Here is a 15,192-nt window from a genome sequence, read left to right as displayed (position 1 = left end):
CCTCCCCAAGCAATACACGGAGGTTCTCAAGCTTAAATTTAAAATTAGAAATCTCTGAGTCAGGTTTCCCCGAGTCAGAGATGTCACCCACAGAATGAAGCTCTCCGTCCTCATGTTCTGCATACTGTGACGCAGTATCAGACATGGCTCTTACAGCATTTGCGCGCTCTGTATCTCTCCTAACCCCAGAGCTATCGCGCTTGCCTCTTAATTCAGGCAATCTAGATAATACCTCTGACAGGGTATTATTCATGATTGCAGCCATGTCCTGCAAGGTAATCGCTATGGGCGTCCCTGATGTAATTGGCGCCATATTAGCGTGCGTCCCCTGAGCGGGAGGCAAAGGGTCTGACACGTGGGGAGAGTTAGTCGGCATAACTTCCCCCTCGACAGAACCCTCTGGTGATAATTCTTTTATAGATAAAGACTGATCTTTACTGTCTAAGGTGAAATCAATACATTTAGTACACATTCTCCTATGGGGCTCCACCATGGCTTTCAAACATAATGAACAAGTAGGTTCCTCTGTATCAGACATGTTTAAACAGACTAGCAATGAGACTAGCAAGCTTGGAAAACACTTAAAACAAGTTTACAAGCAATATAAAAAACGTTACTGCGCCTTTAAGAAACACAAATTTTTTCCAAATTTTGAAATAACAGTGAAAAAAGGCAGTTACACTAACGAAATTTTTACAGTGTATGTAACAAGTTAGCAGAGCATTGCACCCACTTGCAAATGGATGATTAACCCCTTAATACCAAAAACGGAATAACAAATGACACTCTACTGTGGCTTTTTACCTCCCTCCATACGACTTTTGAAGCCTTTTGAGCCCTTCAGAGAAGTCCTGGAACATGCAGGAAGAAGCTGGATGTCTGTGTCTGTAATTTTTTCTGCGCAAAAAAGCTCTAAAATAGGCCCCTCCCACTCATATTACAACAGTGGAAAGCCTCAAGGAACTGTTTCTAGGCAAAATTCAAGCCAGCCATGTGGAAAAAACTAGGCCCCAATAAGTTTTATCACCAAACATATATAAAAAACGAACATGCCAGCAAACGTTTTAAAATACCCTTTTATAAGAGTATGTATCTCTATTAATAAGCCTGATACCCGTCGCTATCACTGCATTTAAGGCTTTACTTACATTACTTCGGTATCAGCAGCATTTTCTAGCAAATTCCATCCCTAGAAAAATATTTTAACTGCACATACCTTATTGCAGGAAAACCTGCACGCTATTCCCCCTCTGAAGTTACCTCACTCCTCAGAATATGTGAGAACAGCAAAGGATCTTAGTTACTTCTGCTAAGATCATAGAAAACGCAGGCAGATTCTTCTTCCAAATACTGCCTGATATAAACAGTACACTCCGGTACCATTTAAAAATAACAAACTTTTGATTGAAGAAATAAACTAAGTATAAAACACCACAGTCCTCTTACGACCTCCATCTTAGTTGAGAGTTGCAAGAGAATGACTGGATATGGCAGTGAGGGGAGGAGCTATATAGCAGCTCTGCTGTGGGTGATCCTCTTGCAACTTCCTGTTGGGAAGGAGAATATCCCATAAATAATGGATGATCCGTGGACTGGATACACTTAACAAGAGAAAGATGCTTCAGGAGGTTTTTTTTATGTCCTTTTCTTTCCCTTTGCTGTATCAGCAGCATATCACAGTATTCTTTAGCCAGTAAGCTTAAATGTCCCAAAGTAGTTTTATGTAGATAACCCCCTCCTAATTCACAGTTCGCTTTGTATTACAGCCCTCAAACAACCAAAAAAAGAAAAAATTACTTGATGCAGCTCAAATGTATTAGCGCTTGTTGCGCCCCTACAAGACCCACATGGCTGACGTTAGTGGATAACACTTATAGGAGAGGTTGTCAGGGATTGAGATATATTAGTGAAACACAAATTATTTGTAGAGTATACCAGGTCTGTTCAGTGCAGGGCTACTTTAAAGTGTGATTAGTCAGCAGGGAATCCTGGGGTTTGCACTGTGTTTGCTACAGGGTTTTACTCTCTCTCTCCGACGATTGAGGGTAAAGGAATTGGTATATGACCCACAGGCGCAACTGTCCTGCAGGAAAGGGAAGGGAGAGAAAGTGTGTGCAAGTACCCCTAGTTGCAAGAGGTGTGTGAATAACTCAAGTGCAGATCCTAGTTGCTCTAGATCTAATAGGGATTTTAGTTATACCGTTATAAAGTCCACGTGGGTTGCAGACCCACAACAGTTGGTTGTTGAAGCTGCAATTTTTATGTAACTATCAGCTATCTGTGGTGCTGTGTTTCTTTAAATATATACAAAGTTGGTATGGCAGTTTCCCAATCGCTTTGGTTCACTATCAGGACTGTATGTTTTATCAGAGAGTCCCAGATTCTGCCTTTATAAGTATTACGCAGCTCCGGCTGTGCACAGAGTGCTTACAAAATGGCGTTTCGCGCCACAGTAAAGTTGCAGTCAAAATAGTCTCCTCTCTGTATTGTCCTGTGGCAGATGCCGCTGGGGGTCAAACCCTGTGTGTGTTATTTGGTGCAGTAAAACTGCCGGTCACTCTCCCTTGTAGCTCTGGGTTGCTAGGGGTTTTGAGGATGATATCCCCCTAAGTGTTCTGTCTCTTGGTGCGTTACTGAGATTTGTGCTCCGGAGCGGATCCCCGACCCTCCCGAGCAAGATGGAGCAGATGATTTAGCGTGGGCTAGAGTGTAGGGGAGTCTGTATAACTGTGAGCTGTATGTTAAGGACCAAGTATTGTGGGTTTCTCACCTCCGTTCCGACAGAACTTTCACCGCCAACGGCCTCAACGCTCTAGCTGTCCTGCAGCAGTATCGGCAATGTAGCTGGTTCAGTTTGTTTGACAGCGATCTGTCAGTCCATGTCTAGCTAGGGCTAATTGCCTAAGGATATCCACACAGTCCCAGAGATCAGGGCTTTCCTTTAATAGGGAAAATATACTCTTTTAATAGATCGCCATAGAGGAGCTCTTAGGAATGGCGACTGATTGGCACGGCACTTAGCTCCGCCTCCATAGTCCAACATTTAAAGGGACATTCAAATTAAACTTTCATTCCTCTGATAGAACATAGGGTTTTAAGAGATTTTTCAATTTACCTCTGTCATCCAATGTTTTTCATTCCCTTGGTATATCCTTTGTTGAGAAACATCTAAGTGTCCTGTATTTTAAGGGACGGGTGGCAACAAATTCACCTTTTTTTGTGTGTGTGTGGGGGTCTCTTCTTAGATTCTTGCACCTGGGCCCTGTAGTTTCTAGTTACGCCTCTGGTTAATGGAGTAAGTCTAACAGAATAGTTAATAGTAAGTCTAACAGAACTTCTACTAAAAGAGCAAACTAGGTGAAGCATAAAAGTTTATTTTATTTAAATGTTTATTGAGAATATATGGCAAGAGTGTAAGGCACTTCAAACATTTAAAAACATACAATCTAAAAGAAATAAGCTATTATATAAATATTCATAGACATTTTGTTATATTTGCTATCATATACAGTAACTGATGACCCTAACAGTCTGATTTTATAATAAACTTTATATAGATATTAATAAACGTACAATACATTTAAAAAAATATAGCTTCAGTAGATGCTTTTGTGACATTTACCATTTTCTTCTCTCACAGATTACAAAATACCCAAAGAATACTGAGTTACTTGTAGCTTGAAGATAAACGTTCTTTAATATAAAAGTTACATAATACGTACAAATCTGAAAATACTTAAATCTGTTCAAATCTACTGAGGCTTTTTTACACTTTGCATCTAAAAACAAAAAATACATGTGCCCAGCTGAACAGCTGGATGCTGTAAAAGGGCTTCTTTAGTGTAATAGACCAGTCCGGAATGGAATATTTGCGCAGTTCCATTTAGCATAATATAACAATAACGTTGCTGATAACCACACTGCAGGTACGATGGCACTTATGTAAAGTTGCAAATTAAATATATATCTGTAGTTTAAGCCTTTTTACATAGAGGTTCCAGGGAATAAGACCACAATGTGATGTAAAAGCTACAGCACAGCCACGTCATATGTTATTATTCTCACTTCCAGTTTTAGGAGGCCGCGTTTGTAGTGACAAATACACATATTGCTTCAGTCTTCCGGTGCGTTCAGGCACTAGACATGTACATTCACTATCTGTCACTAAAACAGGAACAATTAGCAGCAGCGGCTTAGAGGTGACAAAGTATTTCTCTCCTCATCACAATTAACTATCAAATGGGCCTCTGTGTGTTGGGCTGGGTGGGATTTTCCTGCCAAGCCTGGGTGTACTCTGCAAGGATGGGAACAGGAAAGTCATTAGAAATACAAACAAAACTCAATAAAGATGTAGTGTGCTTCTGTATAAAAATATATAAGGAAAAATGAAAGCTAATACCTTGTGTGCACAAATATACCAACACTATAAGATTAATGATAATTACTTTCAGCCTAGTAGGAGCTCCAGAAGAGGTTACATCACAAATAATCAACAGACATAAAAGACTAAAATGTTAGGAACGTTAGCTAATGTATCATATAAACAGCTGGGTGACGTTACTATTTGTGGTATTATTATTATTTACTTTACACCAGCTACTGTTCACTTACTAATCCGATAATAGGACTGAGAGGATTATGTTTTCTCTCAATACAATAGTAGAATACAATATAATAGTATTTCTTCACATTTTACCCATTTTTCCAAATAAGCTTAATTGGAGTGGAGTTCACACATTACTATTGCAGTATTATCTTCAGGGGATTGTTTCTAATAGTGGAGCTCCTGATACTGTCAAATGTATTTAACCCCATAAGGACAGCAGCTGTCTCTAATAGGGCTGTGACAAGACCCTGCTCTTTCTGAATGTCTCAGGGGCTCTTAAAGCACTGGAAGAACTTGGGGTTGAATTATTCAGTAATTTAAGTCCCTTTACACCACTTGCTTTTGTGTAAAAATTGTAGCTTTTCCCACATTCCCTAAAGAGGTTAAAAAGAAAAAATGTCAGAGGTTTTCAAAAATGCTGCTAATTTCATAAACCAGCTGTTTGATTTTCAAATTGTGCAGGTTGCAGAATTGCTTTTTTGATCATGTATATAATTACACAGCATTTCTATAGCCTATACGTAAAGTGAATGTCAAGTTTGATGAATCAGTGCCCGGTTTTTAAAAAAACCCTATTAAAAACAGGGGCACTTTCATTCATCAAACTTTACATTTCAATTGTTTTGTTAAAATACTTACCTTTTAATCTTGAAAGCCGCTCCAGCGATTCTCCCTCCTGCCGCTTGTCACTTCATATGTCAGCAATGACGAATACGGCATCCACCAATCATGGCTTTCCCTCAGGAGAATCATTGCCTGAGGCAATGCAGTGATTGAAGGAAGCCGGATTCATCATTTTTGACATATGAAGAGGCTTGTGACAGACGGGGAAGCGCTGGAGCGGCTTTCAAGATTAAAAGGTAAGTATCTTAACAAAACGAGTGAAATGTAAAGTTTGATGAATGAAAGTGCCCCTGTTTTTAATAGGGTTTTTAAAAACCGGGCACTGATTCATTAAACTTGACATTCACTTTAAGTATAGAAAGGTTCAGTATAGGTAGGGATACCGCATGTAAAATCAGCTATTTCAAATGCTGATATAAAGAAAAAGGAGCTATTTATAAACAATTTAGTGTAAACTGACACTGTTTTATAATATAGAAAGATTTATATTAGATTTTTTTGCAGCAATTAGTGTATTGCAATTTTTTTTAATAAAAAAAATTTTTTGGCACTTTATTTTCTGATGCTTAATCAGCATTAACCTAAAGGTTTTGTGTGTTTGTGTCTGGTATTTCATGACAAAATAAATACTTACCGGAGATGGTGTTTTAGAAAAGTTGACATGAGCGTAGAGGAGAACTGCTATATCTTTATGCCCAGCATCCAGAGCTATGGACAGTGCTGAACTGCCATCCTAGACAAGCAGAAACAGCACATTAAAGCTACTCACACAAAGTATCAGCGGAACACACAATAAAACATACACAGATATTATAGCACTGCATTCTAATACTTCCAAACAGCATAACACGCAAATATTACTGTGCATCAGTGACATTAAAACAAGTCAAACACATGGTGTATGTACAATGTTAAAAATTGTTTTGTTCAGTCAACACCTATGAGTAGGCTGCAAGGTCAGACATTTTGAAGTCTTTGAGGTCAGATATTTTGTAGGCTGTGAGGTCAGACATTTTGTAGGCTGTGAGGTCAGACATTATGTAGGCTGCGAGGTCAGACATTTTGTAGGCTGTGAGGTCAGTCATTTTGTAGGCTGCGAGGTCAGACATTTTGTAGGCTGCGAGGTCAGACATTTTGTAGGCTGCGAGGTCAGACATTTTGTAGGCTGCGAGGTCAACATTTTGTAGGCTGCGAGGTCAGACATTATGTAGGCTGTGAGGTCAGACATTATGTAGGCTGTGAGGTCAGACATTTTGTAGGCTGTGAGGTCAGACATTATGTAGGCTGCGAGGTCAGACATTATGTAGGCTGCGAGGTCAGACATTTTGTAGGTTGCGAGGTCAGACATTTTGTAGGTTGCGAGGTCAGACATTTTGTAGGCTGCGAGGTCAACATTTTGTAGGCTGCGAGGTCAGACATTATGTAGGCTGTGAGGTCAGACATTTTGTAGGCTGCGAGGTCAGACATTATGTAGGCTGCGAGGTCAGACATTATGTAGGCTGCGAGGTCAGACATTTTGTAGGTTGCGAGGTCAGACATTTTGTAGGCTGTGAGGTCAGACATTTTGTAGGCTGTGAGGTCAGACATATTTTAGGCTGCGAGGTCAGACATTATGTAGGCTGCAAGGTCAGACATTTTGTAGGCTGCGAGGTCAGACATTTTGTAGGCTGCGAGGTCAGACATTTTATATATATTTTTTCTTTATTTTCCTCTATTTTTTTCAGTTTGAATTCCAACCAGTTTGACAATAAAACAAAGTTAAAATGGCAGATTCCCTTTACTTTTAGAATTTAAAGTGACATAAAATCAGCACTTAAAAACGTACCGATCCACAGCTAACAATAGAGCCAGAGGAAAGGTGACTCCACCACTTCCACCCCTGACTTTTTCTGAAAGGTAAATAATGGCTTCAGCCTGCCTTTAAATGATGATTTATTATTATCTATTCCTAAAACAACATATAAGCTACATTTTATTCAAAATTTTTTATAAAACTAATACAAATCAAAACAACTAAATCTGCTTTACAACATTATATGGAGGATTGGTCAGCACTGCCTTACGGTTGTATAATATGGAGTGATGTATTAGGTTTTAGTTTGAGTTACTAGACAGACAAAATCTTACAGTGAAATTCAACCTAAAATGTTGCTTGTCACAGCATCAATAAATACTCACATTGTCTTCCAAGGCAGCATTGCAACCAGGCTGAGCCAGCAGCAGCTTGACTATCTCCACATGTCCGTGCTCGCTTGCACACATTAATGCTGTGGAGCCTTCATCATCCTGGATATTGACATCTGCACCACATACCAAGAGCGCTCGCACCATATCTATCCTCCCATGGCTTACTGCAAGCATGAGGGCTGTCTGGCCGGCCTGCAACCAAAAGAGCGGAGAGCATGAGCGCACTGCACTTAATAAACATACGGTTATGAATAGCAACACACGTGACCTACTAAAGCAAACTAATACGACTGACTTGCAAGTGTTCTTCTTACGTTTAGGCCTGATTTTTATTCAGCATGTCTGGTCACCAACTCTGTAAGCTTCAGCCCATTTACATGAAAAAGGTTAAGGTCAAGTTTTAATATTTAAGTTAACTGGAAGTGTTTGTCTGTGCACAAATCCCACTACTTTATTAGTGGACAGTGACACATATCACACGAATTCTCAGTATAGGAACATCTGTTATAAAAACTAATCCATTTAACTTGCCGTCTTTTAGATGCAACAAAAGAAAAATGACTTGTGTCCCTTATACCAGTGTTTCCCCTAACAGTCCAGATTTTCATTATAGCTGAACCAAGTGAAAAAAAATCAGCTGATGGGTGAGAGCAGGTTAGTAACCATGGTTACTGATTATTTCACCTGTGCTCTAGTTCAGCTATAATGAAAACCTGGCCTGTTGGGGGTACTTGAGGACCGCAGTTGAGAAACACTGCCTTATACTTTACTGAACAGATCACAGATTATGAACATGCGTCATTTAGAACAGAGCTACTAAATCAAAAGGACAGTAAACACCTTGTAGTTTCAATACAACAAATTAACATACATAATTCAATGAGTTCTGGACAAGACACAATTATCACCAATCATGTTAGCAACACAAGCTTTGTTTTGCAGTTCTTATTAGGCATGTGCATGCCGTTTTCATTTAACAACAAATGCCAAATATGGCCACCGGCAGCAGCAGCATTCGGCTCATTATTACCAGATGGTACATGCACCTTAGGCTCTCTGAGCAGGTGCTGTGTTTACAATGCTGGTGCACGGTGCATACTTAAAGGACCAGTAAACACAGCAGATTTGCATAATCAACAAATGCAAGATAACAAGACAATACAATAGCATTTACTTTGAATTTCAAATGAGTAGTAGATTCTTTTCTAATACATTTTAAAGTTATGTATATTTCCACTCCCCCTGTACCATGTGATAGCAATCAGCCAATCACAAATGCATATACGTATAGTCTGAGTTCTTGCACATGCTCAGTAGGAGCTGGTGACTCAAAAAAAGTGTAAATATAAAAGACTGTGCACATTTTTTTTAATGGAAGTAAATCGGAAAGTTGTTTAAAATTACATGCTCTATCTGAATCATGAAAATTTAATAAAACCTGAGTGTCCCTTTAAAAACACTTTTGAAACAGCTATAGCTTTAACTAGAAGCATTTTTGCTAATACATGTAGATTACAGAAATGCTTCTATTCAAAACTGAAATGCATCCATGTGGATTCCTATTTTGGTTGGAATGTCCCTTTAAAGGGACACTCAAGTCAAAATTAAAGTTTATTGATTTGGATAAAGCTTGCAATTTTAAGAGACTTTTCAAGTAACTTCCATTATCAAAATGTGCACATTCTTTTTATATACACACTTTCTGAAGCACCGGCTACTACTGAGCAGGTGCAGTAGTAGCCGGTCTGTGATTTGCTGATGGCTGTCACATGATACAGGGGCAGGCAAATTTAAACTAATTTTGAAATATGTCAGAAAATAAAATACTGTTCATTTTTATTATGCACGTGCTGATTATGCAATTCTACTGTATTTAATGGTCATTTAAATTAAATCCCTTTAAGAGAAATGACAGTGCAGTTATACATTAATCAAAATCAGTGTATGTTGATAAAGTAGGATATACATTAATGATTACAAATTGTAATCCCCTCTTTTAGATGAAAAACAAAAGCAATCTACGTATGCAAACAAATTCTATTTCCAACACAGCCTCACTGTGTTGACATTTAAGGCCTTGGTGATTATACACTCAACATTAAAATTCTAAATGGCGATTCCATTTATCAAGAAAGTCTACCCTTCTTGTAAAAATATCTTGTTAAAAATATTAATTTACCTGCAGCACAGTGTTATAATAGGGGTGGCTAAAAAAACAAGAAACATAAAATGATGTATGTTTGTCGTGCAAAGATTCCTCACACAATACTTACAATAAATACAGTAAGCAGGATGTATTATAAAGTTAGCTTCTGCAAACAAGGATACAGAATGTCACACTAACCTGACTTGCTTTGGCATTTACATCTCCCGAGCTGAAGAGTTCTTCCACCACTCGCATGTCCTTGGCTGCTTCTACAGCTGCAAGAGCAGCGAGCATGATGGGAGTGTAGCCAGCCTTGTTCTGGTGATTTACATTACACACATCTGCAAAAGAAATAAACCATTCTTGTGAGAACTGAAGTCATTAGGAAAAAATAAAAAATAAAGCACAAGATTTGTTCAAATAAACTAAAGTGTGCTTGTCAGACCAGCCTGTCACACACATGAACTCATAAATCCTTTGTGCTATTATACCATTGTTATTTACTGCAATTATTGCTGCAGCGAGAACAATTAAGTACAGGTATACCCCGCTCATACAGCAGGTTAGGGACCGGAGCCCCGCTGTAAAGTGAAAACCGCCTTAAAGTGAAACAAGGCAGTTTTAGCTATCTTTTCATTTGCCAGTGTGTTTAAAAACTTAAAAACATGTTTAAACTAACATATATTAGAGGTGCAATAGTGCTATGTTTAGTTTAACACTAGCTCAGCACAGTATTCAATACATACTGTACCTGTAAAATAGTGACAATTACTGTAATAAAATTTGCCAGACTATAATACTGAGACACAGATTGCACTACAATGCTGTAAACAAAGTGAACTGCACATAAAAAAATGGTGCCAGTCACTTTTCTCACAATCTCACGAAGAATACAGCACTGTTTCAAATATTTGGAGGTTGAACTTCAGCTCCACAAAGCGCTGTATTAGCGAAGCGCTGTAAAGTGAAGCGCTGTAAAGTGAGGTATACCTGTACTTGTAATATGAATACATTATTTATATTATTCAGCATATGTACCAGCTACAGCATGACTGCAGTGATCGTCACATAAGACTAGAACAGCCAACAGTAAACCAAACAATGCAAATAGCCAGATACGGCCTGCCAGTAATTACTACACTGAACGAAGAAACTAAATGACAGCGTTGCACTGCGGTATACTTACTGCAAGGATACAATGTGCGCCCACATAAATAATACACAATACATATTAGTCTCCAAAGAAAAAAACAAGATTACTCTTTCCAGCAGCCCAGTTCTACTTACAAAAATAACACAATATCTGTAATGTCAACAGGACACAATCTATTCTTAAAGGGACACTCAGGTCAAATTAAACTTTCATGATACAGCATGTCATTTTAAATAATTTTCCAATTTACTTCCATTAAAAAAATGTGTACAGTCTTTTATATTTAACACTTTTTAAGTCACCAGCTCCTACTGAGCATGTGCAAGAATTCATAGAATATATGTATATGCATTTGTGATTGGCTGATGGCTGTCACATGGTACATATATGCATTTGTGATTGGCTGATGGCTGTCACATGGTACATGGGGAGTGAAAAAATATATAACTTTGAAATTTGTTGGACAAAAATGTACTACTTATTTGAAGTTCAGAGTAAGTGCTATTGCTTTATTTTTATCATGCATTTGTTGCTTATGCAAATCTACTGTATTTACTGGAGCTTTAATGAAACAAATATAAATTCATTAAATAATGCACACATCACAACCACTAAGGATATCCGGATATCACGTTATACAGAGTATGTGTAGGTGACATGCAGTATCTGTACTTTGCTCTTCAGCAAACATTTACACTAGTTTAATGTCAGTGTTCATAGCAACACAGGAGATTTTACTTTTTTGTTACTATAACTTCATTATTTATGTAAGTAAACAACTCTGTGTCTACAAAGCTCTGGGATCCTTTTTACTAAGTCTGCCCCCAGTGTGTGAAATGATTTGTTCAAACTGGTTGTATTTGGTTCACTGTATTTATTTGCCTATATATGAATGGTTTTATTTAAAAATAATAATACAAATAAAAATAAGTATTTACAAGAATATATACTTAAAGTGCCATAAAACAGGTTGAGATCTGTGCATCCTAAAAGGTCTAATTAAGTAAAAATAGTTTGCATAAAAAATGGTTTCAAAATTGCTGGCAAGTATTTTAAAATAATTTTCAAAAATAAGTAAAATGAGTTACATAGCCATGCTGTCTGGAGTAGTCTGATCCACCTCCCCTTATCAGTGTTTAGCATCAGAAACACAGGCATTGTATTTCAACTGAGTTCACAGCAGCTTATTTGCTTCTAGGCATGCTCCTGCAGATAAGTACTCTACCAAAGCAAAGGTGTAGATAGAAACAGCCATAAAAGGAATTTTGTGTGGGGAGGTAGAGCTATAGAATTCAGAAATGGTTTATGGCGAGGCACTGCAGTATAAATTTACAGCTAAAGTAATTAAAGTGCATATTATTATATTTTGTAGGTGAGCTACTAGCAAGACAAATCTTCCCAATAAGTATATAATTCTATGAAGTAAATGCCCTTAGGTTTCTCTCAAAAAAAGTACAATTTGTCATAATCAGATATTCATTTATCTCTCTGAATAGATATGAGCTAACCAATGTTACTGCAAACTGTCAGCAATAGCTGCCTGGGCACTAGATAATTGATGGTAAACCAGTGTTATTCAAAGAGTCGCACATGCAGTCACCCTGTATAATAGACACACAAGAGCTTAAAGTGACATAAAACACAAGTCTTTTCTTTCATGATTCAGATAGAGAATGTGATTTTAAACATCTTTCCAACTTCTATTATCTAGTTTGTTTTATGCTCTTGGTATCCTTTGTTGAAAAGGATACATAGGTAGGCTCAGGAGCTGTTGCTTGCTGGCTGCACATACATGCCTCACCTGTGTGTTCAGTTAGCTCCCAGTAATGCATTGCTACTTTGCTTCTTCAACAAAGGATACCAAGAAATTAAAGGGACAGTACACCCAAAATGTTTCTCCCATTTAAAATGTTCCCAATGATCCATTTTACCTGCTGGGGTGTATTAAATTGTTTACAAGTAGCCTTTTTACCCCTATTTTGGCCTTTGAAATAGCCGATTTAGCCTGTGGTTTCCCAACCTATACTGAAAGTTTTGATACTGGAGTCTCAGCTATTGACAAGCCTAAGTAAACACAGCAAGCAGAAGAAATTAAACTCAGATTGGGATGCAGAATAGTTAAAGGGACAGTAAACCTTAAAAATAATGTTATATAATTCTGCACATAGTGCAGAATTATATAACATTACATTAGCCAAACTTTTTAAATCATAATATTGCCTTTTTATATTTAAAAGAAAGCGCTGTTTCACAGACCCGCCCTCTGCTCTCTGCTGAGCGGGTCTGTTATATTTCCTCAGCGCATCGGGCCAGCTGTATAGTCACAGCCTGGCCTGACCGCGCCATAAGACTAAGTGCAGCTCGCTCCTGTGACAGGAGCGAGCTGCACTTAGTGCTATGGTGCGGTCGGGCCAGGCTGTGACTATACAGCTGGCCCGATGCGCTGAGGAAATATAACAGACCCACTCAGCAGAGAGCAGAGAGCGGGTCTGTGAAACAGCGCTTTCTTTTAAAAATAAAAAGGCAATATTATGATTTAAAAAGTTTGGCTAATGTAATGTTATATAATTCTGCACTATGTGCAGAATTATATAACATTATTTTTAAGGTTTACTGTCCCTTTAAGTAATAAAAACAAAATTTATGCTTACCTGATAAATTTCTTTCTTTCCGGATATGGTGAGTCCACGACATCATCAATTATTGTTGGGAGTATAACTCCTGGCCAGCAGGAGGAGACAAAGAGCACCACAGAAAAACTGTTAAGTATCACTTCCCTTCCCACAAACCCCAGTCATTCGACCGAAGGTAAATGGAGAAAAGAAGCAACACAAGGTGTAGAGGTGCCTGAGGTATTAGACAACTGTCTTTAAATAAAGGGTGGGGCCGTGGACTCACCATATCCAGAAAGAAAGAAATTTATCAGGTAAGCATAAATTTTGTTTTCTTTCCTAAGATATGGTGAGTCCACGGCATCATCAATTACTGTTGGAAACCAATACCCAAGCTAGAGGACACAGATGATTAGGGAGGGACAAGACAGGTAACCTAAACAGAAGGCACCGCCGCTTGAAGAACCTTTCTCCTAAAAGAAGTCTCAGCCGAGGCAAAAGAATTGAATTTTGAAAAAGTATGCAGAGAAGACCAAGTTGCCGCCTTGCAAATCTGTTCCACAGAAGCTTCATTCTTGAAAGCGCAAAAAGAAGAAACAGCCCTAGTGGAATGAGTTGTAATTCTCTCAGGAGGCTGCTGTCCAGCAGTCTCATAGGCCAAACAAATTATACTTCTCAACCAGAAAGAAAGAGAAGAAACAGTAGCTTTCTGACCTTTACGTTTTCCAGAGAAACAAACAAACAGGGCAGAAGACTGGCGAAAATCCTTAGTCGCCTGTAGGTAGAATTTCAGAGCACGCACAATGTCCAGGTTGTGTAACAAACTTTCCTTATGAGAAGAAGGATTAGGACATAGAGAAGAAACAACAATTTCCTGAATTATATTTCTATCTGAAACAACTTTAGGAAGGAAACCTAACTTAGTACGAAGAACCACTTTATCGGAATGAAAGATAAGATAAGGTGAATCGTACTGCAGAGCTGAGAGTTCAGGGACTCTCCGAGCAGCAGAGATAGCAACAAGGAACAAAACCTTACAAGATAACAACTTAATGTCTATGGAATGCAATGGCTGAAATGGAGCCTGCTGCAAAACTTTAAGAACAAGGTTAAGACTCCAAGGAGGAGAAACCGACTTAACACAGGCCTGATTCTAATCAGGGTCTGACAAAAAGATTGCACGTCTAGCACATCCGCAAGGCGTTTATGTTGCAAAATCGACAAAGCAGAGATCTGACCCTTCAGAGTATTCGCTGAAAAAACCTTTTCCAGACCCTCCTGGAGAAACAACAAAATCCTAGGAATCCTAACCCTACTCCCCTTGGATTCACACCAATAAAGATATTTACGCTACATATTATGATAAATATTCCTAGTAACAGGCTTACGAGCCTGAATCATGGTCTCAATTACTGAACTAAGCGTTCAATCTCCAAGCAGTCAGCTTCAGAGAAACGAGATTTGGATGAAGGAAGGGACCCTGAAGTAGAAGGTCCTTCCTCAGAGGCAGTCACCAAGGTGGAAGAGATGACATTTCCACTAGGTTGGCATACCAGATCCTGCAAGGCTACGCAGGGGCTATGAGAATTACCGACACTCTCTCCTGCTTGATACAAGCAATGACTCGTGGAAGGAGAGCAAACAGAGGAACAGGTATGCCAGCCTGAAATTTCAAGGGACCGTCAGAGCATTTATCAGAGCGGCCTGTGAATCCCTTGACCTCAAACTGTACCTCGGGAATTTGGCATTCTTATGATACGCCATCAGATCGAGCTCCGACACCCCCCATTTGAGGGTCAAGCTAGAGAACACCTCCGGATGGAGCTCCCACTTCCCAGAATGAAAAGTCTATCTGCTCAGAAAA

The 15,192-nt window shown here is 38.7% G+C and overlaps 1 protein-coding gene across 4 annotated transcripts in view; it reads right to left on the bottom strand.

Moving 5' to 3' along the window:
- Positions 1-3,371: 3,371 nt before the first annotated feature.
- The window catches only part of KANK1 (KN motif and ankyrin repeat domains 1), a 292,497-nt gene continuing 280,676 nt past the window's right edge, over positions 3,372-15,192 (bottom strand). For all 4 annotated transcript variants that reach the window (XM_053702537.1, XM_053702535.1, XM_053702538.1 and 1 more), the window contains 4 exons: positions 9,762-9,904; positions 7,409-7,609; positions 5,865-5,963; positions 3,372-4,294 (listed from right to left, as the gene is read on the bottom strand). In XM_053702537.1, coding sequence (XP_053558512.1) covers positions 4,229-4,294; positions 5,865-5,963; positions 7,409-7,609; positions 9,762-9,904 — 509 coding nt within the window. In that variant the 3' untranslated portion in view covers positions 3,372-4,228. The remainder of the gene's footprint in view (positions 4,295-5,864; positions 5,964-7,408; positions 7,610-9,761; positions 9,905-15,192) is intronic.

The sequence above is a fragment of the Bombina bombina genome, chromosome 2 (genome assembly GCF_027579735.1).
Source record: "Bombina bombina isolate aBomBom1 chromosome 2, aBomBom1.pri, whole genome shotgun sequence".
In the NCBI taxonomy this organism is placed as follows: Eukaryota; Metazoa; Chordata; class Amphibia; order Anura; family Bombinatoridae; genus Bombina; species Bombina bombina.
Note: the sequence above shows the minus strand (reverse complement) of the source record. Positions and strands in the feature narration are given on the sequence as shown.